At 46.1% G+C, this 25881-nt stretch overlaps 2 protein-coding genes across 2 annotated transcripts in view; one reads left to right on the top strand and one right to left on the bottom strand.

The window, feature by feature from the left end:
* Positions 1 to 1623: 1623 nt before the first annotated feature.
* NR2E3 (nuclear receptor subfamily 2 group E member 3) lies at positions 1624 to 16369 on the top strand. Its single transcript, XM_017895775.1, has 11 exons — positions 1624 to 1663; positions 1737 to 1870; positions 3281 to 3392; positions 3996 to 4122; positions 4279 to 4382; positions 4473 to 4694; positions 4851 to 5026; positions 5911 to 6157; positions 6527 to 6632; positions 9235 to 9376; positions 16331 to 16369. Exons 1-11 carry the CDS (start codon positions 1624 to 1626, stop codon positions 16367 to 16369), a joined length of 1449 nt encoding a protein of 482 aa, XP_017751264.1.
* Positions 13935 to 25881, bottom strand: part of MYO9A (myosin IXA) — a 301060-nt gene continuing 289113 nt past the window's right edge. Inside the window, 4 exon segments of the mRNA XM_017895809.1 lie at positions 13935 to 18301; positions 18304 to 18615; positions 19453 to 19595; positions 21687 to 21889. Of these exon segments, the coding sequence (XP_017751298.1) occupies positions 18153 to 18301; positions 18304 to 18615; positions 19453 to 19595; positions 21687 to 21889 (807 nt within the window). The 3' untranslated portion in view covers positions 13935 to 18152.

Below are 25881 nucleotides of genomic sequence, written 5' to 3'. Positions count from 1 at the left end.
GCGGCTGCCCCTCCTGGGAGGGTGTCCTGGGGCAAAGCCCAGTGCAGTGCCAGGCCCAGTCTGAAATCCTCATGTGCATCCCCAGCCTCCTCCACGACTCACTAGCTGTGTGGCCTGAAGTAAATTACTTAACCTCTCTGACTCTGTTTTTCCTCACCCATGAGTTGAGGCTAGTAAGGACAGCTCCTTTACAGGCCTGCTGTGAGGTTTGAAGGATCTGTGTAATAACTCAGCATGCTTGCTTTCTGCATGACACGGAACACTTGCATGGTGACGCCACCATTGGTGCTTCCTCCCTGTCCCTGGCTCCCGTGACAGCGCAGTGCTGTCCTGAGTTTCCGTCTCGTCTCTGATGCCCCTTTGTCATCAGCTTGTCCTTGGCTGCAGCCACCAGTCTTAGGCCCTTGAGCTCAGCCTTAGGCATTTTCAAACCTGCATGCATTTGCTCCAGGCGGCTCCCCAATCCTGGGGTTGCTACCTCTGTGCAGATAAATTGGGGGTGGGTTGGTCTGGGGCACGTGGAGCTGGACTCCACAGTGGAACTGATGTGAAGTGGCCGTGGAAGCTGTGAGTGTGTGTGAGACTGCCCGAGGAGAGAGCGGGAAGGGCTGCTGGGACCAGCCTCTGGGTACATGGAGGCGATGACAAGTTCAAGAAAAAGACCCGTGTTCCAGAAGAGATGGGAAAGAGCGGCTTCGGGAAGAAGGCAGTGGCCAGTCAAGTTCATGGAGGATGCCCTCAGCTTCGGTCTTAGGTGGAGCTGGAGACCTTGTCCTGAGGGGCTTTTTGGCAGAGGAGGCAGGGAGGGGTGAGGACGGAGGAGAGGAGGACAGGTGAGAGCACCCAGCCCGGTGGCCTCGATCTTCTGAGGCCCCAGAAAGCGGATTACCCTGCAAAGCCCCTCGAGCTGACTTCCCAAATCCCCAATTGTGCTTCTCTGTCACAGGGAGGGTTAACCCCACTTACATAAGGGCTAGGCCCCACCCCCTGTCCCCTTAACTCCGTGATCCTTCTAGAAGCTTCATGCTCTGCCCGCTTCCCCTTGGGGTCTAAGGCTGGACCAACCCCACCCCAGCTCACCCAGAGGTGAGCTCTGGTCTGCTGGGGACAAGTGGTCCCTTCCAGGACAACATGGGCTTTCAGCTCTGTCCCGGGCAGAGAGGGGGCTGGCAAGTGGGCTGGGGGCGGAGGAGCAGGCAAGGAAAGGCTGCTGAGTGTGATCTTCTCAATAACCCCAAGAATAATAACAATATCAACTGCACGCACCATTTATTAGGTTCTCACTGAGTACCAGGCGCTGAAACATGTTTCCTGAACCACTGTCTTTAGTTCCCCAACTATACCCATAGGACAGGTGCTTTCCTCATCCTGTTTTACAGGTGAGGAACTGAAGTTTGGACAGGTTGAGTCACTTTCTCAGGGACACAAGGCTGGCTGGTGATGGAGAAGGGACTTGAACCTGGGTCTGCCTCTGCTCTCTCCACACTCCCTGCGGGGGCCCGGGGCTTACTATAAGATAAGGATGTCAGATAGGTTCCTCCTTCCCTCTCCTTCCCACAGGAGCAGAGGCATCGCTGGGCCTGAGCTGGGAAGGCTGGGCCTGGGGGCAGTGCAGGGGCTGGCATGGCGAGAGGCCGGCAGAACTATGAGGCTGAGTTCAAGGGTAAGGGGCGGCCTCCTGAGAGCCCGTGGCCAGGCTTGAGGTGGCTATGTCCTCACCGGCTCTTGTCCTGCAGGCCTGACTCTCCAGGTGGGTGAGGAAAGAGCCTGCCAGCTCCTCTTCTGCTCCCTCACAGGCCTGAAGGAGAACCCCCAGATGGAGCTCCGGGCCTCTTTCCTCCAGGCCAGCCTCAGACCCTTCGGGGGACAGGTCTGGGAGCATCCTCTGTGCCAGGCGTCTGGGGACTGCTAGCCTTCTGGTGGGGGCCGGATCCTCAAATTGTGAGCCTGGAGCAGTCTCTTTCCAAGGGATTGGAGTGAGAAACTCAGGGGGCAGAGCCAGAGCTACCTAGGACCCAAGGGGAGTGTCTCAGGCAGGACTCGCACAGGCACAGGCACACACACTGGCCACACACTTGCCTTCGGACGTGTGCCAAGCAGCTCAAAAGAATTTAAAGTCCAACCAGGCGCAGTAGCTCACACCTGTAATCCCAGCACTTTGGGAGGCTAAGGCAGGCAGATCACTTGAGGTCATGAGTTCGAGACCAGCCTGGCCAACATGACAAAACCCCCATCTCTACTAAAAATACAAAAAACTTAGCCAAACCTGGTGGCAGGCGCCTATAATCCCACCTACCCGGGAGGCTGAGGCAGGAGAATCGCTTGAACCCGGGAGGCAGAGTTTGCAGTGAGCCGAGACCACGCTACTGCACTCCAACCTGGGCAGCACAGCGAGACTCTGTATTAAAAAAAAAAAAAAAAGATTTAAAGTCCTTGAGAGAAGTGGAGTCCATACATCTCTTCAAGATGTGGCATGGGGCCGGGCGCAGTGGCTCAAGCCTGTAATCCCAGCACTTTGGGAGGCCGAGACGGGCGGATCACGAGGTCAGGAGATCGAGACCATCCTGGCTAACACGGTGAAACCCCGTCTCCACTAAAAAAAAAAATACAAAAAACTAGCCAGGCGAGGTGGCCGGCGCCTGTAGTCCCAGCTACTCGGGAGGCTGAGGCAGGAGAATGGCATGAACCCAGGAGGCGGAGCTTGCAGTGAGCTGAGATCCCACCGCTGCACTCCAGCCTGGGCGACAGAGCGAGCCTCCGTCTCAAAAAAAAAAAAAAAAAGATGTGGCATGGAATGGTGAACGTCTGAGCACACAGGGCAGGAGGGCCCCGGGGGACGTTGGGCAGCCCAGGAACCAGCATGGGGTAGCAGGACTGAGCGGCTCCAGGGCACCTTGGTAATGCTGCAGGTGTGGCCGACTGATCCCCTGTGGAGACAGAGACAGTAAAGATTAAGAGGATCATAAACTGCATCCAGCGGCTGCCCCGGGAGAAATCTCCTCAAGCCAGAGCCTCTGCTGTGAGGGGCTTCGGAACCTTGGGGCAGCTCCTGAGTTCAGACAGAGTTCAGGCAGGAAGACAGAGAGGCGGAGACGCAGAGAGAGACAGAGACAGGGAGAGAGACAAAGGCAGAGGGGGCTGCCACAGAGAGGTGGGAGCAGAGAGAGAAGAGAGACGGGGGCAGAGAGACAGAGGTTCATGGACTGAGGTAGAGGCTGGGCCCGGCTCAGCAACCCAGGCCTCCCACAGGCAGGCAGAGGCTGCCCTGGAACCCACCAAGACCAGAGCAACAGTTCCCATGAGCTCCACCGTGGCTGCAGCTGCGCCTGCAGCTGGGGCTGCCTCCAGGAAGGAGTCTCCAGGCAGGTGGGGCCTGGGGGAGGATCCAACAGGTATGGCTTCTCCTGGAGGTAGGGTCAGGTCTGGGCCCTTGGGGAGCAGGATGAGGGCCAGAGGTTCCCAGGAACCATGGAAGGAGCCAGAGCAACTCAGACCCAGCCCCACCGGCTGTGAGCAAGGGTGGGGTAGCCTGCGGGCAAACCCAGAATCCTAGAAACACAGTGGGGAGGGGACGGGGGTTAGGGGTGGGGAGCCTGCAGAGCCAGGACAGGACAGCCCAGCCAATGGGGAAGGAAAGAACAGAGAAGCGCCCTTAGGGCTTAACAGCCCAGAGGTCCCTAGTGGTGTTGACAAGAATGTTTCTGTGGGAGGACGGAGCCTGAAGCCACCCACAGAGAAGGGATGGGAGCTGGGGAAGTGGAGCCAGGGCTTGGACTCTTGCTGAAAATTCCACTGAGGGAGGAGAGAGGGCAGGGAATGGGGCTGGGGGCTGGGGTGTGGATGCACAGTGAAGGAGACACTTCTCCGGATGGAAGAGTCACGCGTGGGTTCGTTTAAATGCGGGTGGACGGGGCCTGAGGACTGGGAAAAGGACCTGAGGGACGGAGGGGAGCGTGCAGCCCTGCCCCCGCCCAGCCCTGCCCCCTGCCCCTCAGGCGTGAGCCCCTCGCTCCAGTGCCGCGTGTGCGGAGACAGCAGCAGCGGGAAGCACTACGGCATCTATGCCTGCAACGGCTGCAGTGGCTTCTTCAAAAGGAGCGTGCGGCGGAGGCTCATCTACAGGTGAGGGCGGTGGGCCCTGCTGGGCTCCTGCCCCTGAGGGGTTCTGGAGGGGTGAGGGGGCGTTCAGGGGAGGAGGGGCTTGGGCAAAAATGTCCAAACCCATGGTTCAGGACGTGGGAGGGACACTGACCCCCGGGGTCTCGTCTTCGCCTGCAGGTGCCAGGTGGGGGCAGGGATGTGCCCCGTGGACAAGGCCCATCGCAACCAGTGCCAGGCCTGCCGGCTGAAGAAGTGCCTGCAGGCGGGCATGAACCAGGACGGTGAGGCAGGGCGCTGGCCCGGGGGGACGTGACAAGAGATGGGCAGCGGGACTGGCTGGCATGTCGTTCTGACCCTTCCTGCCTCCCCAGCCGTGCAGAACGAGCGCCAGCCCCGCAGCACAGCCCAGGTCCGCCTGGACAGCATGGAGTCCAACACTGAGCCCCGGCAGGAGCCCCTGGTGGCTCCCCCGACCCCGGCAGGGCCCAGCCCACGGGGCCCCACGCCCATGTCTGCAGCCAGAGCCCTGGGCCACCACTTCATGGCCAGCCTTATAACAGCCGAGACCTGTGCTAAGCTGGAGCCAGAGGATGGTAAGTGGGAGAGCGGCTGAGAGCACAGCAGGCTTGGCTACCTGGGTCACAGTGGGGCTGCAGCGCCTGCCTTGATCCTCACTTCCCCGGGCCCCAAGCACTCCCTGCCACCTCCTGAGAAGCAGATGCTAAGATCACAACCTCCTCCTCCAACAGCTGATGAGAATATTGATGTCACCAGCAATGACCCCGAGTTCCCCTCCTCTCCATACTCCTCTTCCTCCCCTTGCGGTCTGGACAGCATCCATGAAACCTCAGCTCGCCTGCTCTTCATGGCCGTCAAGTGGGCCAAGAACCTGCCTGTGTTCTCCAGCCTGCCTTTCCGGGATCAGGTACCAACCGGCCTGCCTGCTGGGGAGCTAGGCTGGGCTAGGGTCAGGTGGCCCACTTGAGTCACCCAGACAGGGCACACACATCCCCATGCCAGTATGAATGGAGGTGCACACAGCTTGGATGGTGATGGCTGGGGACACACACACCTCTGAGCCAGCAGTGGCCGGGGTGCATCTCAGGGATGGTGACAGTGGGGTTGCATGCATCTCCAGCACAGGGATGGTCAGGGTGCACCCCTAGGAGACGACGGTGGCCAGGGACCCACAGGGCCCAGGGTCTTCTTAAGTTCTGGAAGACCCTCAGGCCCTGCAAACATTCCGTGGGTGACAAGTGACCTACACACCCTGAACAGCCTGAGTGGCTGACTCTAGGCCCCCTTGGAGCATAAGTGCCTACGATCTCAGGGCTTGCATTTTAGTCCAGTCTCTCTGGCTCTGGGCCATCCCTCTCAGCTTCTAAAGGGCAAGCAGGTCTTTCGGGAAAACGAGGAGGAGAGGCACGAGGAGGGTCTGAGGCCCTCAGCCAGTCTGTGTGCTGGGGTGGAGCAGCTTGGAAGAGTCAGGCCACGCCTCTTGAATACACTCAACTTAGGACACTCTTGAGGCAAGTCTCTGAGGCTGCCCAACTTCAAATGACTCTGGACATTCCTAAATGTCCCAGCTGCAGCGCTGGATGGAACCCAGACAGTGTCTCGGATGGTAGGCAGCTGAGCCAGATGGTGCCAAATCCCAGAGCTCTGGGCCCCTGGCTGATGTCAGGAGAGCATTCTCGAGGCCCAGGACAGCACTTCTATTCCTTGGGTGCCTGAGATGGTGGCAGAGCCTCCAGACTGAGCCAGAGAAGCTGTGTGTCTGCCATAACAGGCATCCCTTTCTGAGCACAGGTGATCCTGCTGGAAGAGGCGTGGAGTGAACTTTTCCTCCTCGGGGCCATCCAGTGGTCTCTGCCTCTGGACAGCTGTCCTCTGCTGGCACCGCCTGAGGCCTCTGCTGCTGGTGGTGCCCAGGGCCGGCTCACACTGGCCAGCATGGAGACTCGTGTCCTGCGGGAAACTATCTCTCGGTTCCGGGCGTTGGCGGTGGACCCCACGGAGTTCGCCTGCATGAAGGCCCTGGTCCTCTTCAAGCCAGGTAGCTGAGTCTCTGTCTAAGCCTTGAATGGGAATTCTGGTGACTTCCCTGTGCCTCTCACTCTCCCTGCACCACCCACATGTGTGCAGATGTGTGTAGGCCTCTATCCTGGGGGGGCGGGAGGAGAGGGGTGAGGCTGGACTCCCTTCTCCTTGGGGCCACTCCTGGTTGACTGTGAGGGGACAGGGCAGGCTGGGAGCCCCTGGGAGACCCTGAGCCCCCGGCAGAGCCCGTAGTGGCTCCCCTGGCCCTGGCAAAGCCAGGGCCCCACACCCATGTCTGCAGCCAGAGCCCTGGGCCACCACTTCATGGCCAGCCTTATAACAGCCGTAAACCTGTGCTAAGCTCACTGGTGCTGCTTCTCCCCAGAGACACGGGGCCTGAAGGATCCTGAGCATGTAGAGGCCTTGCAGGACCAGTCCCAAGTGATGCTGAGCCAGCACAGCAAGGCCCACCACCCCAGCCAGCCCGTGAGGTGACCTGAGCATGCGTCCACCCACTCATCTGTCCCTGCCCTCTCTACCCTTTCCCCGCCTCTCCCATGCCCTCCCAGGGCTCACTGATTAGACAGCACAAGGGTCTCAGTTCAGCGGCACAGAGCCAACATCTACTGTGTCCCAGGCACAGTACCAGGTCCCAGGGGTGGGGACCAAGATGTACATAAGACAAAGCTACTGCCTTCTGGAGACAACCAGCAGTGACCGCACTGAAGATGCAAACTGCCCTAGCCAGGTACTGAGGGTTGCATGAATCTGCAGGAGACAGAGACCCTTTGGCATGGGAAGCGTAAAGCAGAATTGGGAGGGACTTTGGGGAGACAGGGCTGGACTTGAAAGGAAGAAGAAGTGTAAAAGAAAACATCATTTGCAAAGGGAGAGAGGGGCATGCATGATATGTTGTTAGGACAGGAGCCCACCTTGAAGGTATAACAGGTTCCTGCCAGTGAGAAATGGGGAGAATAAGCCAGAAAAGTAGGGCAGGACCAGTCCGTTCAGGACTTTGAATGCCAGCCAAAGGCCATGTCTGACTTGGGAGGCAGACAGCAGCTACTGAAGGTTTCCGAGCAGGAGTGTGTCATACACAGGGCTAGACCTCACGCAGACGGGCATGGCCATGGGTACAGAGGATACTACTGGGAAGGGGGTGGCAGCTACTGCCACCTTCCAGGTGGTTCCATGGAGTTCTGATCTTTGGGCATGGCCGGGGGAGCGGAAGGGAGACTCTAGGAGTTGGAATGGGTCAGACCCAGTGTTTGGGTGAAGGTAAGGAATGAGGGAAGAGGAGCTCTTTGGGAGAAGACGTTGTTAAAACAATAAAAGGGAAAGCCAGGAGGAAAGACGGTTTTGAGGGAAGATGACAAGGTGTTTTGGAGGTACACTGAGCATCCTGTAGAGATGCCAAGCACATGGATGGCCCTGGCTAGGTTTGGAGGAGAGTTGCTGCAGGCTGAGTGTGGCTGGGCGAGGGTAGGGCAGGAGCCAGTGCTCTGGGACTACGCTGTTTGGCCTAGTGTGGGCAGTTGTCATGGAGCCTCAGCAAGGTTGGAACACTTGGCCTTCAGGCATCTACTGGCTATTTTAGACCATGTTATCTGCATTCTTTGGGGCTCCCAGCAGTTTCTTTCTGAAGAAGTGAGCTAATATGGGCATCCTTGCATCATCTCTAATCCAAGAAATGATTACAAGGAGAAGAGGTAATTTCCTTTTAAGAAAAGTCACAGTATACAAAGTATATGCCACACAGCACAGGAAGATTTGTGCTGCTTATGAGCATAGGGAGAACGCTGCTACTACTAAGACTTGACTTAGCATCTGAAGAGTGGGCATCAGAGACATTCAGAAACCAGCAGCCTTTCTCTGCCAAGTTTCTGTTGGAACCAGCCCCCAGAGATGTCCTGGCATATTGGTTATGCGTCAAATTTCATAATGCTGATTAAGATTTCCTATACCCCTTCTATAGGGGTTCATTGCCTACTACAAGCAGATTGAGTGTGAAGATAGTGGTTTGGGGTTCTCTAATCCAGCATATTATTTCGGTTTTTAAAAACTGCAACGCCCAGGAAGAAACACAATTACCATCGCCCCCTGATATGCATGCAGACACCAAAGTGGAGTTCCATGAAGTTATTCCTACCCTTACCTTGTACAATTTACCTGATAGTTCTCTTTTATTTGTTTAGAAAAGGCTGATTGTGACCCACTGAATTTAATTTCAGACCCACTAAGTGGGGCAATACCTGCAGTTTGGAAAAAACATTCTCTGACTGACTTTATAGTTATGTCTTCTTCCTCCCACTCTTTAGATCAGAAAAACAGAAGCAGGGAAGGCAGATGGGAGGGGTATATGACTTGCTCAGTGCTGCTCACTTGGCACTAGCAAGAGAAAGGAAGGCCTTAGGTTGGCAGAGCAAGTCCAGCAGATCACTGAGTGGTGGGGAAGGCTTCCCGGAAACTCCTGGTGAGGGGAGCTTGGGGCTGCCCAGTGTGGAGTAGCCTCCTTGAGGCTGGGCATTGACCCTGGCCATCAGACCTACCCAGGGAAGGTTTGGTTCCCCCATCTGTCTCTTGGGGCTTCACCATCTGCCTTTTGTGTTGTGGACTCCTGTCTTAGCAAATAGTTCTTTCCTTTTTTTTTTTTTTCTTTTGAGACGGAGTCTCGCTCTGTCGCCCAGGCTGGAGTGCAGTGGTGCGATCTCGGCTCACTGCAAGCTCCGCCTCCCGGGTTCATGCCATTCTCCTGCCTCAGCCTCCCGAGTAGCTGGGACTACAGGCACCCACCACCACGCCTGGCTAATTTTTGTATTTTTAGTAGAGACGGGTTTCACTGTGTTAGCCAGGATGGTCTTGATCTCCTGACCTTGTGATCTGCTGGCCTTGGCCTCCCAAAGTGCTGGGATTACAGGCGTGAGCCACCGCGCCCGGCCTGAATGCGGCTTTTCCTCGAAATTCCTCCTGACCCGCTCTGGGGACCTCATCTCTCCTCTGCTTCCTCCCTTGCCTTTCCTGGGAGGGCACTGCTCCAAGGACTAGTGCTCAGAAGCTGGTCGTAAAACTGACGGCGTCCTCTCTCCTGTTCAGGTTTGGGAAATTGCTCCTGCTCCTCCCGTCTTTGAGGTTTATCACTGCGGAACGCATCGAGCTCCTCTTTTTCCGCAAGACCATAGGGAATACTCCAATGGAGAAGCTCCTTTGTGATATGTTCAAAACTAGTGGGGTGGAGGTGAAATGTTTCCAAGCACTCTGGAAAACAATCTACTGAAACGAAACCTTTGCCTACTCTTTGCCCCAGAAATTCCTCGTAGGTGTGTGTACCCAGCAGAGATGCCCACTGAAAGATATTGTAAGAATATTCATAGCAGCTTTATTCATAATAGCCCCAAATTGTACATTGATGGTAGGATGAATTAACAAATTGCGGTATATTCATATAATGAAAATAACTTAAAAGAATGAATTATGGATACATGTGGCAACATGGGTAAACTTCACAGACATAAAAGTTGAATGAAAGAAACCAGGCAGAAGTTCCATTTATGCAGAGTTCAGGAACAGGCAAGACTAATTGACAGTAATAGAAGTTGGAATAGTGGTTACTTCTGGGTGGCAGGGGATTGATTCAGAGAGGGCCCATGGGAGCCCTCTGGTATACTAGAAATATTGATTTTGATCTGGGCAGTGGTTTCACAAATGTATTCATAGGTAAAAATTCATTGAGCTGTGCACTTTACTGTATTTTGTTAGACCTCAATAAAAAAGTCAAAAAAAAAAAAAAAAAAAAAAAACCCAGAAAAATGAGTGTTGTCAAGGCTCTCCCTTTGAGGACACTGAAGGAATGAGTGCAAGGTCTTTGAGTTCCATCTGGGTTCCATTCCAAGTCAGAGACCAGGTGCAATGAATTCAAGCCCAGTGGATCTCCCATAGAATTCAACCACCCAGCTTCTCTCCAGATGGCATCCCATCACCTGCAGCATGTCTCAACCTTTATCTCCTATCTCCCTCATCTCCTTCCTAAGTAAAGGTGAACACCCTGCAACTCAACATAAGGCAGCTACAGGTGCTTTTTGTGAAAGGGACTCTTCATCACTTCTTAGGTCCTTATGGAAAGATACAGCTCAGACAACCCTCATCATTTTCTTTTTTTGAGACGGAGTTTCACTCTTGTTGCACAGGCTGGAGTGCAATGGCGCAATTTTGACTCACCACAACCTCCGCCTCCCAGGTATAAGTGATTTTCCTGCCTCAGCCTCCTGAGTAGCTAGGATTGCAGGTATGCACCACCATACCCAGTTAGTTTTGTATTTTCAGTAGAGACGGGGTTTGTCCATTGGCCAGGCTGGTCTAGAGCTCCCGACCTCAGGTGATCCACCCACCTTGGCCTCCCAAAGTGCTGGGATTACAGGTGTGAGCCACTGCACCCTGGCCAAACTTAATCCTTTTTGAAGATAGACCCAGATGACTGTGAAAATAATATTTTAACACATTAACATAGATCGGGCAATGTATATATTAATAGCAGGCAGTGAGCCGGGCACTTTTAAAATTGCCATTTAATCCTCAGATTAACTCTGAGGGAAGGGCTAATTTTCTCCATTTATAAATGAAAAAACTGTTTAGAGAGGACTCAAACCTTGGTGTGACTCTACCTAATGCTGCTTAAGTCTGGCACTGCCTCTTTCCCACTCCCCCTTCACTTTTGGAATGAAAGACTGAACATTTCTGTCGCATTTTCTGCCTTCAAAGGATAAGCGCTTGAAATCAAGACAGAAAGGGTCATGTCAGAAGTCTGAGCAATCCTAGGGGTTCCCTGTCCTTTGGCTTGTGTTTGAACTCCTTTAGCTGACAGAAATGCCCTGTCTGCTCAGCAACTGAGAACAGCTAGGGCTGTTGCCAGAAAGGAAAGAGTATGGGAAATGCTGCCCAGCTGAAGCCCTTCTTACTTCAGCCCCCAGGCTACTTCAGATTCTCTCCAACTTTTGAAAGTATCAGAGTGGCCTCAGTTAATCCGGTCATCTAATGTCTAAAATGCCATTATACAGTCCAATTCCCTATCAAAGGTTTTATCCATATGAGCTAAGGCCTGAGCAAAGCCACCTTAGTAAGACACATGGTTGAAATATGACATGACCAGTCCTGCATATTTATCTTACAGTTTGGCTTTGGGGGACATGGTAAGACTGCAAAGGTAGCCTGCTGAAGTTCACAGGCTAGCATCTGGGATGTGTGAGCACAGCACATCTACATTGGGAAGGAGATTTGAGGGCTCTCCAAGAAGTCTGAGAGAATTAGAGGAAGTACATAAGCTGGATTGTCTGCTGTCAATCTGGCATCAATACCACCCCCTTCCCCACTTCTAAGGGCTTTTCTTCATTGCAGAGATGCCAGGAAAGAACTACATTTCCCAGAAACCCTTTCTCCTAGGACTTGCTAATGAAAGGCCCTCATAGGACATTTTTTCCCCCTAATGCCAAACTGATTAAATTTGGCATTAGGAAAAAGAGAAGCCATTTTTCTTTGGAGACACTGCAGCCATGTCGTGGGAAAACAGATGTCACAGCAGCCTCCTGGCTAGAATTGCACTAGCTTCCAGGCAAGCTCTTGAGAACTCTGGAACTTTTAGCTGAGATTTGTATTGGCTTTCTTGACCTGTGGGAGTATCTCTGACCTTTGTCAGATCCTAATTTCTATACTAAGTCCATCTCACCTGGAATACAAAGTGGCACCTGTTCTCCTAATCTGGTGCAGCTCTCGGTATGTCTTACAGACAGGAATACAAATTCCTGTCTGTAAACCACCTAGGATGACAGCCATTATTCAACTTTTTGTTGCAGATTGGCTCTACTGAAATTCTGATGAGTAATGGCTTTTTCATTGCATTTAGGGTCCTTATTAGCAGAGGAGATAATTCGAAAGCTTTTTTTTTTCCATTCCTCAGTGCCAGAAATGTCTTTGGTTATGAAGCACCACAGAGGTAGTCCCTGTGGGACTATCTGGGCCTTTTCAAATGAAGCTAGTTTTTAGATTCACAAGACACTTCTCTACCCACAAGGGGATATTTCAAGGTAGGAAGGGCAGGGAAAGACTTAAAGATGCCAAGTGCAACCCAATAGTCAACCCAGGTATTGCGGGATGACTAGTCTCCAACTGGTGGACATCACTGGTGTTCCCCACTAGAATGCAGGCTCCACAGGGCAGAGATCTTTGTTCATTAATGTACCCTAAGCACCTAGGACAATGCCTGTGGGCGATACACTCCTTGACGGTGAGTCTAACATACCTACAAGATTCAACAGTCAGATATTACATGTACCTTATCTACTTTCACGGTTATATCTCTGGCTCTAAGACACCGTATTGCCACCGATTCTAGGGGCAAAAGCAATTTTAAAAAACAAACCAAAGCTCTGGTCACTGTGTAACTTGCCTCTCCTTATGTACCTTTCTGTTCTCAGGTCTTCCTAATCACAATAGTTGTTGACTCAGTAATCTCAGGGGCAAGTTTTAAGAATGGTATTTCGGCTGGGCGTGGTGGCTCACACCTGCAATCCCAGCACTTTGGGAGGCCAAGGCGGGCAGATCACCTGAGGTTGGGGTCCGAGACTAGCCTGGCCAACATGGTGAAACACTGTCTCTACTAAAAATACAAAAATTAGCCAGGCATGGTGGCAGGCACCTGTAGTCCCAGCTACTTGGGAGGCTGAGGCAGGAGAATCACTTGAACCTGGGAGGTGGGAGTTGCGGTGAGCCGAGATTGTGCCACTGCATTCCAGCCTGGGTGACAGAGTGAGACTCCGTCTCAAAAAAATAAAAATAAATAAAAATGGTATTTGTAGGTTTTATATGGGCAACTAAGGGAATTTTAAACAACACTCACTATTCATATTTCAATATAAATTTAATGCCAAAATGTAAATGTAAATTTAATGTAAAATGAAGTGAGAAGAATGACCCCAGAATTTAAAAAATTGAATACATTTGGCATTAGGGAAAAAAAATCACTACTTTTTTTCCCCATGTAACCTTAGACCTGATTTGGCATTTTGGAACCACTGATCCTAATCGATCCTCTCATCCAATATCTGCCCAGCACCTTTTGTTAGGTGCTGGGATCTAAGAGTCAGCAAGACAGGCAAGTGTTTGACACCGTGAATACTGACAGCTGTTGAGAACACAGACCTCTAACCCAATTCACGGGTCAGAGCAAACTTCCCAGGACCACTGCCTTTTACAGTAAAACCTGTGGGTCAGTAGGAGTTCTCCAAATATGGGAGTTTGGGAAAGAGAACTGACTTCCAGATAAGAAAACTAACATTCAGAGAGAGTGAATGCCTTTCCCAGTCATGCAGTCAAGTTGGTGGCAGAACAAAAATGACCAACTGAGTTAAAATTTCTGTTTCTATTGCCATGTGTTGCTTTGCTTTTCAGTGAGTACCCTTGAGCCCTGTATTAGCAACCTTGCTACTTCTTCAAGTGGCCAATTTAGGGGAGGATCCTAAATGCAGATTTACCGCTTTTCCTGCCCTTCTAGCCTTAAACCGATTAAATGAAGTCTTGACAGCCAGCAGCCTGCATCCACTACAGAAAAAATACCTCGAATCACACCTTTACTTGAATTCAGTTGAGTTCCAGTGACTACCACCTCTGTGTTTTGTCAACTGTGGGTTGAGTCCTTTCCTGACAACACATCAGTGTAACTAAGAAGTCACTGCTGTTTCTTGGAGTTGGGTTGGAATAGTTGGAGTGGGAGCCAGGATGGTTGGAAAACAAACCACACATGTTGCTGCTTCTGGAAGCTTTGTTCTTTAATGAGCCATAGGGTGATTTGTTCATCAAGCTGCTTTTGTGTAGCCATACAGTGCATATTTTGAGTGACACAAACTGCACTTTATACAGATGATGTCTTGTATCAACCCCCCGCAAAGAAAAAAAACAAAAAGGAAATTACAAAGTGCCTGTTGATTGCATCCGGAATGTAACCAGTTCCGTGGGTGAGACAAATCATTCTTCTTATAGAATTATTCTATTAAACAGTAAAATGTTATATTTCACAGGATATGTCCTTTTATAATACAGTTCTTTAAAAATTTACACTCAGCATACTTATAAATTACTTAAAATCCATTAAATATAATACTAATCTGTAGTCCACACCTTTCCCATAGTAAATACAAATACTTGTGGTTCAAAAGGTGCAACTTTTATGTGACCTCAGAGGGCTGATAAATAGGCATTAACAATGGATGACTAGCAAGGTGACAGGCCCATTGTGGGGGCTTTTTTGAAAAAAGTTTCAACCAGGGGACCAATATGAGACCTAACAGATCCATCTCCACAATCATCATTTTGCTATTACCCTTTCAATACCCAATCAAATGTGGGAGTCATTCCAGAGAAAAGTGGTTAAAAGTAGTCTAGGGCACAGAAAAAGAGGACTCCCACAGATACCAAGGAGTTTTACTACCAAGGCCAGCATGGTATTGGGGGACAGTGCTGGGGAGTTGTCACAAGAGTATGGGTGGACTTAACACATTTGTCCATAGAGAATGATGCATGTCCCACATCCAGCTTCCCACCAAGAAGAAAAAAGAGAGGAGGATGAGGAAAGCCATAGAGTATGTTTCTTTTTAAAATGAAAACTCTCTTAGCTTTGAACACATCCTGAGAATCCTTTCTTCTTTCTAGTTTACCAAAGTGCTTGTTACAGTGAAAAACACAGCCCACAGGCACTGAGGTGGGACTATAGAACCCTGCTGGACCACATCTTTTCAGCACACTTCTGACCCTCTGTTTTTGTGACCCTCTGTTTTTGATGGTGAAAACAACTCTACCATTATGAAACACAGAACGGAGTCTTCATTAATCTTCCAGCAGGATAAGCGCTCTGGCAGGTTTCCAAAGCATAAGAAGATGGGGGCTCTAGTATTCCATCCCAGGACCTCTGGCCCTTTTGTCTCTCTCTGCAAGGCTCATAGTTGGAGGGCTGTATCTCCCTTTGTGTTTTCAGAAGCCCAGAGTGGCAAAATAATTTAAATGGCAGGAGGTACAAAATACGTTGTAAACTAAGCCTCCCTGAATCCTGCTGGATTTGCTGTTAATTTGCTTCAATTTGTGATACAGAATGAAATCACACTTCTCTGCTTTTGTTACATTTTCCATAAGTACATACTAAATTACAGGGATACATTCACTTTAATGGGCAGAGTCGAAAAATCAGGTTTTGTTTGGGGCTGGGAATGTGTGCTGAAAGTAGAGTGCTCTGCATTTTGGAGTATGGGCTCCAAATGTGGAGCTGCCCCACTGCCGCCATGCAGATCAAAGCAAACAAGCAAAGGAGAAGCACTACGGAACCACAAGTGTGATACATACAAAGGGCTAACAGTTTCATAAATGATTGTAACGCGGCATCACTTTGTAGTGACATAACTTTACCATGCAGAGGGCCAGTGAGAACAGATGGATGCAGACACAGCATTTGGTTCTGAAGGTTTTTAAGAGTTATGGCTTCATCTCTTGATCAGGCCAACAAGGCCTATTACCCTATGTAAACAATGGCTTTCCCTCAAAGGGAGGGCCCCACACTGCTCTCCACTTTTACAATTTTGTGGATCTCTCCTCCTCATCCACCCACCCCAATCCTGGCAGATTAAATGACTAGAAATCCACATAAATCTAGCAACTGAAAAAAACAAGTTTTTTCTTTCTTTTTTTTTTTTTATTGAATTTTACCCAAATTGGAGTTTCAGGTCCCTGAGAAAAATTATAAAGTCTCTTAACATCCATCACCTAGTTCCTATAAAGTGACCTACATCAGTTATTTTTTAACTGCCAAAAAACTTATTTTACCAAAAAAATCCCACAAAGATTTAGAAGGAAGAACATGTGCCAACATGTGTTCTCCTGGCCATTCCTCTGGGCCACAGGAAATTATCTGATAAGGGCAATCTCTTTTTTTTTATACAGGATTTAACCAACATTCTGGAGCAAGTGCAGAGTAACAATTAATGCCCAGCAGCACACTACTCCCCCAAGAACACTGAAACACAGACTGTGCAACCTGGCATGGGGCTAAGGAACCAGCAATCCCACTATGACACACCATGCTGAGGGGTTTTCCTCTGTCCTCTAGGAGAATCTCTGAAATTCAATTTTTAAAAGCTTAACATTTATTACTCCTCAGGACAAGACGAACAAGATGGCAGATGTCTGTGGGATATAAAGCATAACATTTGCTCATTAACCATCATTATTCTGGAGATTTTAAAAGCTTCCTTTCTCTGGCTCAATTCTGAACCCAAAGCAGGGAGAGGTAAGACTCCTGCTACCTTTAGCTGCCACGCAGAATTATGCTCCAAGTCTAACCTCTGGGGCTGGCCAACAACCACTGAGGCAGTGGCATGAGGTTCAGTGTTGTGTAACAGGAGAGACTCTGCCTTAACAAAAGACTTAATATTTCCACAACTTCAAAGAAGTATGAAAAGGAAGAATAACCAAAATACAGGTTATAGATGGTAAAGGCTCTTTTTCAGAGCAGTGCATGTAGTAGCAAGACAAGATGCATTTAGTAACTTTAAAAATAAACATTTCACATACTTATCTCGAGAAAGGCTATCATGTTTCATTTTTTATATATTATAAATAGCAAAAACATGTTTCTATTCCCACAAATGCTAAGATACTTAAAATGTTATTATAACTCATGTGTATGAAGACCACCCAGTGGTGAAAATGATGTCTTACTATTCCCTCAACCCAGGGATGAATGGCTCTCATCCCCTTGTCCAGTGGCCCCTAATCTGTGGGAAGAAATTCCATGGGAAGGAGGGAAGCACAAGGTTAAAAAGAAATATGCCTACTATACATACATATTTACAATAAACTTCAGTAACCAGAATATTAACAAAAATAGCTTCAAGTAGTCCTTGATTTTTTTTCCATCTATTTAATACTGATGGTCTGAGAAAAGGAAGATAAAAGTTAGATAGGTCATATTAAAAACCTTTTTATTTTTTGGCAGCTTTCTGTAACACTTATTCATGCAATATGGTATGTGAATGTTTTTGGAGAACTAACTAAACGGTCACATTATTTGAGTCTGTGGTGGGAATCCACCAGCAGATGAACAGGCTCATATGTGGTTTTCGATTTTATCTATACAAAGAGAAAAGCCTGAGTGGCTTAGGATGGAACCTTCATAAGTTTAGGGATCACCATGTCTCTGGGAAACTAAAAATTAAAGTATAAGAATCTGATCCGAGAACCAGGAAATATGAGAACAGTATGGCTACTGACACTTCAGCCCATGCAATGTATTTGGCAGGAACTAAACAGGAGTCAAACCAGCACTGATTATTATGACATCAAACATCATCAGAAAACAAAATAGGTATTCTCTTCTTCACCATATAACAAGATATCTGAGACACGCTCTGATGGCTTAATGGAAACAATCACTTTTTTTGCTTTCCCCAGAATATAACATGGAGTGTTTTTTCAGAAATCTTAAAATAGAGGGATTAGGCTTTTTAAGTTTTTGGAAAAAAATTATATTCTACCCCAGCTCCTAACTATCCCAAAATAAACCCAAAGGCTTTTGCTTTCATGGTTAAGAAAGATTTATGTGTTTTCTTCAAATGTCAGAAATGAGAGGGTCCCTCAGGCCAGCAATATCCCCCCTAGTTTAACACCCACCTTTGGGAAGGGAAAAGAGGGTGGGGGAGAGGCAACTATAATTGACCCAAATCCCCAGGCCCTAGGTGGCTTTGTTTAGTAAAATCTCAATTCAAATACAGCAGCCAAGGCACAGCTGGCACCATCCCCAGCAGGCTTTCTGCTTCTGCAGGAGGTCCAGGAATTCAGCACATACAGTCTTAGCCATATGCTTAGAAAAGAGGCAGGACCACAATTAGGATGGACTATTGTGGACGAGGTGATGAAACGCAGCCCCAAAGGTGAGATGTGTTTACCACTCTGTAGCCACGGAGGGACACACATCTGCCGGTTCAGACCATAAATTCATTATTTCCAAAGAGTGCTAGCTGTTGGTTGGAGGTACAGTCTGGGTCCACAGTTTTTCTGCGGCCAGATATGACTGTCCCCTCTGGGGTCTCTTTGGTTTTCTGAGGTGAGTTTTTCACATTCTTTAATTTTGTTTGCCCTTTTCTGGGTTGAAGGTTCCTCTGCTGATGAACTGAGGCCTGTCTTCCAGGGATTTGGTCTGGCCCAATGGTCCTTCCATTCCCAGGGCCTCATTAGTTGAGGCAGCTCGGTAGAATGGAGATTTGGAATAAATCTGAAATAGTTTTCTGGTCCCATGAGACGATGCCGTGTTAGACAGACATAAAGAGGAGACTGAAGAGTCCACTACATCTAAAGAGTCTTGCTGCTTTTTAAGCTGCTTTCGTAACTTGCTGGAAGGTTCAGACTTGCCAGCTGTCTTCAGGGAGCTAAGGGCTAAGCTTCTCTCTGATGCAAAAAAGAGACCAAAGATGTAAATGACAGTGCCCTATAAAGCAAATCATCATGTAATGAATAGGTGTCACTGTTCACACATGAAATTGGGTGGGATAAGATTTGGAGGGTCCAGGCTGACTTACTATGGGCACAGTCATAGTCAAAGAGAGCTCACCATCCATTTCTCTATATAGCAGTTCAGAATCATCCCCAGGGAAATCTGGTGTTTGACCATGCCACCAGTGGAGGCCTAGAACAGTCACTATCACATCAAAAACTGCCAGGATATGTAGGTAAGTTCTACGTCTCCCTGAGACATGCCACCCAGTTAAACACCTCCTTTGTATATGTATATAGTCCCACCTCACAGTAGGGCACAATTCCTGCCACCCTCAGAAAATGGGTCATGGATCAGTAAGACAACATATATTGTGATTATTAGCTTTTCTCTGTGTAAGTACAGGATAAAACATTAAATTACCAAAAAAAACACAAAAAACAAAAAAAAAAAAAACCCACAAAACTCAATCACATTGAAGAGTTGGTTTGATAAACAATGTATATGGAAGCTTTACAAAAACAACAGGAAAAAAAAGACCTTCCATGGAAGTCAGGAATCTAAGTAGCAAAGACAATTACATTTCTTATCCCCATCCAGATAATGATAAGGACCTGTATGCCAAACGATGAAGGCTAAAACTATATGGATAAAAGGACAAAATTCCTCAGGACTTTGTTACTGCTGATGTATGGTCAGTGCATTCTTGAAAGACTTTGTCTTAGTTTCGGAATCTTTATTCCTCCTTTGCAAAACAAATCTGGCGTCTTTGATCTACCATGTTCACTTACCTGATTTCTCAGAGACAGCACATTCAGACTCCATATTCAAATTTTCTGAGCTATCAGCAGTCCCAATGGAGGCCTCAGACTCAAGAGTTTCATCATCAGAGGCACGGGGTTCCAGTACAAGCATCTCAAATGTCAGCTCCTCCCTGTAAGATACAATCAAGAAACCATTAGCATATTTGATAGGAAGTGGAAGGAAGATAACAGAAAAAAAGATCCTCCATGAAAGTCAGGAATCTAAGAAGCAAAGAGAGTCCATTTTTACTGTCCCCATCCAGGTGGTGATGAGGACCTGTATGCCAAATATGGTGAATGCTAAAACTATATGGACTAAAGGACAAAATGATAGTCAACCTAGGACCAATAATAAGGGTAAGAGTAGGGTGAAGATGCTGTTGTGGTGAGATCTTTCAGTAAAATGAACTCTGGACTGATAATCAGGAGATCAGGGCTCTAACCTTGTTCATAATATCCATAATGCATCAGGAAAGTACCTTTTTCTCTCTGGACCTCAGTTTCCTACCACAAAACAAAGAGATTAAACTAGACAACCTCTAAGATTCCTTCCAGCTCCTAAACTATTTTCCATGAAGCTTACTAACTGGCTATGGACTATATCCTCTGCCTTCACCACAGAGACCTCTAGATGAAGAAAAACACTGATTGATCTTTTCTGTCCTTTGAAGCTTATGCCATCTTTAGTTGTCGCATTCTCTAGTCTTCCTTCTTCATCACAGTCACCCAACTACCTCTCAGTAATGCCCCACATTCCGTGATGTCTTTGGTACTCAGCTCCTAACCTTGCTTTCTCACTAATGCTTGACATCACCTGATCTGTTCAATTAATATCTTTGTAAAAATTCATCTCAATATCCTAACACTGAAGTTCTTTTATGTCTGCAACTTCTAACAATATTTTCCTCCACTTTTGCTAAGCTACTTTCTCCAATGCGCAGATGCTGGAGCTTGTCATTACCTGAATACACCAACTGTGAATCCAATATTCTGCCCTGTTCACAACCTCCTTATCCTTCCAATTCTTACTCACCTTCTAATCAAGTCTCTTCCCTAACAGAGCCCCTTACCTTTACTTCCACTTTACCTAGCTTGAGATCCATGAACAATCATTTCAAGAATAGTATCACCAGCATTACAATTGTCTGAGGTCATGTGCATTCTGAGACTGTGCTCGTTCTTCTTTTTTCTAGGGACTCTCCCTTTCCTTGAAAATTCCTATGAATCCTTCAAGATCGCTAACATCATCTGCATCAAAGCCGATCTGGGTCTTCTTTTCAGATCACTTTTCTAGCAAATAGCCCCTGGTCAATGTATATCTTCTTTGCCTTATCATGTTTTTTACAGCTGAGCCCCAGCTGCTTTTTTAGCTGGACTATATTCCAGAATCAATCATGAGAGACCAAAAAAGTACTTTAACAGTCTCATATCCCCTTATAAGTCAAACTCAAGACCTGTGATCCTGGAACTCAAGAATAAAGATCCCATTAAGACTTCCTAAGAGCCATCAACGTCGACCAGAACTATTACACAGCACCTTTAGGGAGAACCATGGCATGTTCATATTATCCCCAAGGCATAATGTCACCCAATCCCTGCAACAGTGATGAATGGAGGTAAAAGAGCTTCTTATTTATCTCTCTCCTAAATTGCAACCAATTTCCCTATCCAGTATCCTAGCACTCTCTAGGGCTATAGCATTACTATGACCATCTAGTTGCTGTTCCCATGGCCATATGGATCTTTGGCTAATAACCTTCCTTCATGGATTTGTGAATGATGCCCATTCTTGAAAGGGACTTTGGCTTAGCCTAAGAATTTCTACTCTTCTTTGCAAAATAAATCTGTTCATGAAGGCTGGTCTCTGACCTGTTAGGACTCCAGTACCTCATCTTGGCTCCCCACTGTTACTGCTAGATGAATTGTGACTAAGACTGACATGCCCCGTGGATACTGTGTCCTCCTCCCAGTCAGCCTCTCCAGACCATCACTGTAGCAGCCTCAGGTTTTCCAGCTCATGGAACTGGCTTCCCAGAGGGAACAACTTTCACACTGTTACCTGAGTAGAGGCAACATGTCTTTGTCATTTCAACATCTCCTGTATCATCTGACACAGTGTTTAACACACAGCAGATAATAAATAAGAAAAAATAAAGAAACGATAGAAGGAAGGAAATGAAAACAGACAATGACTGTCTCTCCCCTTCCTCCTGGATACTCACTTCTCCTTCTGTAGGTTCTCAATCTGCTCAGTCAGTACTCTCTCCTCCTGCTGCATAGCTGCTTGCTGCTGTTCTGTGATGTCAGTCTCCATGGCTGCCTCACTAGTCAAGGTCTCCTCTGAGACATCAGACACAGAAGGCAACCGAACTACAACAGGAGACGATGGACCTGGATAGTTTCCTCGACGAATACGCCCCTTTCCCTGCAGAGAAAAATTCACATTAGAAAGTAAATTGAGTGACTACATCAGTTTTATGCAGATCTTTTAGGATAACAAGTGTACTTCCATCACACCAGGTGAATGGTAAGAACAAATGGAAACATTCTGCAAGGCCTAGGATATTTAGTGAGACATCATTCATCCAACACATTTAAGTTAAAATATTTCTTGAAAGAGTGCTGGAAAATGGATACTTCAGTAGGTGGGAGTGTAAGAAACCATTGTGTAACGAGATGAGATTCTTCTTTTAATATAAGCTGCATCCATTCCAAACAAAATAGCCACATCTGCATATTTATTTTTAAATTAATTAACATTAAAGTAACATTTCAGTTCTGCAGTCACACTAGCCACATTTCAAGTGCTCAGTAGCCACAAGTAGCTCGTGACCCCCACACTGACTGGTACGCATATACATTTCCTATCATCATAGTAAGTTCTGATGGATAACAGTGCTCTATAACTTTAGCCTTGGAATGTATAATCTCTCTAGGAAGACCATAGAAGTATGTTCTAAAACTCAGTTTTGAAAAACAAAAACAAAATGTAGTCATTTATATAACACAGGGTGCTAGTGAGATATATTTTCTTAGAAACTTCTATTCTTGAGATTAGAGTGTGAAAATCTCATTGCTGCTTCTTTTTTTTTTTCAAACATTGGTTACTTTATATATGACTGTAGCTTCTGGTAGTGGCAAACTAAACTTTCCAAGTTAATCTCCTGCTAAGAAACATAAAAACTCAACATATGCTTGAAGGCACTGAAGAGCTAACCAGATAGATTAAGGAGAGGCTAGTCCAGCATTTAGTGTTACTCTAAATGTCAGAGGTGGCTGTGACTCTAAACAGAGCTTTTGATATGCTACAGCAGAGGATGGCAAACTATGGCCTATGTGGCAAATCTAGCCTTGCACATATTTTGTAAATACAGCTTCATTGGAATACGTTCATCCTCATTAATTTACTTATTGTTTATTGCTGCTTTTTCAGAACAATGGCAGAGTTGATTGCTGAGACAGAGACTGGCCTACAAAGCCTAAAATATATTATCTAGTCCTTTACAGAAAAAGTTTGCCATCATCTTAGGGTAGAGAATAAAAGTTGGAGCCAGACCCACTCAACGGTGTGAGTTGCTGCCTGGCAAAACCTCCGTGCCTGACACTAGGATCCCCAAGGTTTGTTTCTTAGACATAAGAGTAAACTGAAATTACAAAAGTCCCCGCAGATACTGTAGTCTAGCTTCAAGTCATCTGAATGGTCCGAAAATTCTAATACCTAAAAATGAATTAAAGTAATCTCAGATTGCTAATACTTTAGGACCACGCAGAAAAAAATGAAAACATTCTGTGGAGGAAAGTAACATTATCCTAGGCCTGAAAATATTTTTAAAATAATGTTTCAAATACTCTGACGAATAATCAAAGGTAACAGGCACAAAAGGAGACAAGACAACGTAAATGAAAACTAGTAAAAATGACAGAAAACAGAAACCCTAAAAGACTCCAGATATTGTGGCTATGGGATTTAAAATAACTATGCTGAAGGAGATAGGAAGACATAGTTGAAGTAGTGGACTGGAAATTAGGTCAAAAGAAAAATCCTGAACCAAGCAGGAAGAAATGAAAGAATGGAAAAATTCACAAAAGAAAGTAAAAGAACGGCTGGGCGCAGTGGCTCACACCTGTAATCCCAGCACTTTGGGAGGCTGAGGGGGGCGGATCACCTGAGGTCAGGAGTTCAAGACCAGCCTAGCCAATGTGAAGAAACCCCATTTCCACTGAAAATACAAAAATTAGCTCGGCATGGTGGCATGCGCCTGTGGTCCCAGTACTCAGGATGCTGAGGTAAGGGAATTGCTTAAACTCGAGAGGCAGAGGTTGCAGTGAGCCAAGTTTACGTCACTGCACTCCAGCCTGGGCAAATATCAGGACAAGAGAGATCCTACAGAAGAAATATTGAAGAGATCATGGCAGAGCATTTTTTAAAAGCAGTTAAAGATATTAACCTAGGAATTTAAGAAAGCCTACAACCCCTAAGAAAGAGAAATAAAAAGAAGTCTATACCTAGACAAACTATTGTTCAAAACTAAAGGCCTAAGGTAAAAGAAAGACTTAAAAGCAGTTACAAAAAGCAAATTACTTGCAAAAAAGGAACAACTATTAGATTCAAAGTCTGTTTCTCAACAGAAATAATGGAATGCAGAAAACAATGGAATATTTTCATGGTATGAAACGAAAAAGGAACTGCCAAGCTTAACTGTTATATATAGAAAATACTTTTCAGGAATGAAGGTGAAATAAAGACATTTCAGACAGACTAAGGGGAGAATTCGACACCAGCAGACCTGCACTAAAGGAAATACTGAAGGGAAGATTGAAAATGTCTCAAGAAGAAAAGTTAGAGGTGTGAGAAATAATGAAAGGCAATGAAAAGTGAGTATGTCTAAACAGTGACTGCATAAAACACAATAACGATGTGTTGGATTTAAAACATACAGATAATTAAGATACATAACAATAAGAGCAACAAAAGTATATCATAGTAAGGCATATTAAAGCACCTGTATTATCTAGGAAAAAGATAAAACTACTAGTTAACAGACATTGATAGATCACAGATCTGTTTTCACCATTTGGTTAATACTAAAATAACAGTAAAAGAGTGTAAAACTTTCAAACAAAAGAAAAAATGGAATAAAAAAGTAGTCAAAAAATGCAAGAAAGAGCAAAAAAGGCAAGGAAGAAAAGAAAAAGGAACATATATCAGGTAGGACAAATAAAAAGCACATAAAAAGCAGATTTTAAACCCAAATATATTGGTGATTATATTAAATGTAAATAGATGAAATGTTCCTATTAAAATTTGAAGATTGTCAGGCCGTATAAAAAAAAAGAAAACCTAACTATGTGATGTTTATAAAAGACATGTGAATTCAGAAAGGCTGAGAGTAAAGAAATGGGGAAAAAAAAAGACATACCATGCAAATACTAACCAAAATAAAGGTAGTACAGCTATGTTAACCACAAACAAAGTAAACTTTATGAAGTGTTACCTGTGATAAAGAGGGATACCTCACAATGACAAAGGTTCATATTATGAAGATAAAACATTTCCAAATATGTATGTACTTAAGAAATTGCTTCAAAAAATTTAAAGTAAAATATTGACAGAAATATTTAAATAGACTATAATCAGTACTGAGAGAACAAGTGTGCACATGCAATCAGAAATGATGTAAAACTGAACTTGATGTAAGCAATCTAACGGATATATACAGACTTCAGTATCTAACTACAGAATATTCACTTTAAAGCACACATAGCAAAACAACAAAATTCCAAGGGTTGAAATAATTTATCTGACCATTAAAGTAATTTAAAACAAGTTTTCTAATAATGCAGTTACAAAGAGAAAATTAAAAATTCTTGTACACTCAGAAATTAAGAAATAGACTTTAAAACAAACCATGGTCAAAGAGGAAATCACAAAGAAAATTAGAAAATATTTTGAATGAAACAATATAAAAACCCATGTAAGCTCTGTCTTAAGTTATAGCCTTAAATACATACATTAGAAAAGAAGGAAAGATTCATAATTAAGGATGTAAGAATCTATTTCAGGAAACTAGATAAAGAACAACATAATAAATTCCCCCTGCAACAAAAGCAATAAAGAAAAAAGTGCAAACAAACATTAGAATGAAGACAATCAAAGTCAAATGTAGCTTTGAAGAGGCGAATAAAAATTTTAAAACTCTAGCAAGACTGAAAGAGAGAAGTTACAAATAACCAAAGGTGGGAATGAAAAACGGGACATCACTACAAATCTTGTAGACCCAGAGGGTAAGAGACTACTAAAAACAACTTCAAGTCAATAAGTATAAAATTTTAGACAAAGTGGAGAAATTTCTACAAAAATCTAATTAATACCATCAATTAAGAAATTAGAAATGTGAATAATATTAAAGAAATTGA

The sequence above is a fragment of the Rhinopithecus bieti genome, unplaced genomic scaffold (genome assembly GCF_001698545.2).
Source record: "Rhinopithecus bieti isolate Rb0 unplaced genomic scaffold, ASM169854v2 scaffold_27022, whole genome shotgun sequence".
NCBI lineage: Eukaryota > Metazoa > Chordata > Mammalia > Primates > Cercopithecidae > Rhinopithecus > Rhinopithecus bieti.
This window is presented reverse-complemented; position numbering and strand designations above follow the sequence as displayed.